Genomic DNA, 664 nt, shown 5'->3' on the forward strand with positions numbered 1-664 from the left:
GATGGGAGCGCATCGACTCGTCTGGCAACCTGTGCGCGTTCTTCGGTGTATGCATGACCACTTTCGGCCTGTGCGCGCTCTTCATGGCCAGCGCCATGGCCATGGAAAGGGCCACGGCCATCACCAACCCGCACTGGTACTCCAACCACATGAAGACCAGCGTGACCAAGCAGACTCTGGTGGTCATCTGGTGCCTGGTGTTGCTCTTCGCCCTCCTGCCCGTGGCAGGGGTGGGCAAGTATACGCGCCAGTGGCCCGGCACTTGGTGCTTTATCAGCACCGGGGACAGAGAAGTGCCGGGGAACATCTTTTTCGCCTTCACTTTTGCCTTACTGGGGATTTTCTCACTGCTTGTCACGGTGTCCTGCAACGTGGTGACCATCCGCGGCCTGATTGTTCGCTGTAAAACCAAGTCTGGCACGTCTCAGGCCTCCAAACACTGGGAAAGACTCACCACGGAGACCGTCATTCAACTCATGGGGATTATGTGCGTCTTGCTTGTGTGCTGGTCTCCTCTACTGGTATGTTTTCATTACTTCCTTACAGTGTAGTTGACCATGTATCAGTGTTTTCCACCATCAATAGAGCCAAGGCACATGTGATGGATATAAATGTCTACACCTCCCTGTTCAAATGTTTAGCTTTGTTGTTTTGTAAGAAAAAA

The 664-nt window shown here is 53.0% G+C and overlaps 1 protein-coding gene across 1 annotated transcript; it reads left to right on the plus strand.

Annotated features, from left to right (window-relative positions):
* Positions 1-5: 5 nt before the first annotated feature.
* LOC109508857 (prostaglandin E2 receptor EP3 subtype-like) lies at positions 6-551 on the plus strand (the record flags this gene model as incomplete). Its single annotated transcript, XM_019858803.1, has 1 exon — positions 6-551. A coding segment is annotated over one exon (546 nt), but the record flags the coding sequence as incomplete, so codon positions are not given.
* Positions 552-664: the final 113 nt, after the last annotated feature.

The sequence above is a fragment of the Hippocampus comes genome, unplaced genomic scaffold, assembly GCF_001891065.2.
Source record: "Hippocampus comes isolate QL1 unplaced genomic scaffold, H_comes_QL1_v1.1 C16666098, whole genome shotgun sequence".
NCBI lineage: Eukaryota > Metazoa > Chordata > Actinopteri > Syngnathiformes > Syngnathidae > Hippocampus > Hippocampus comes.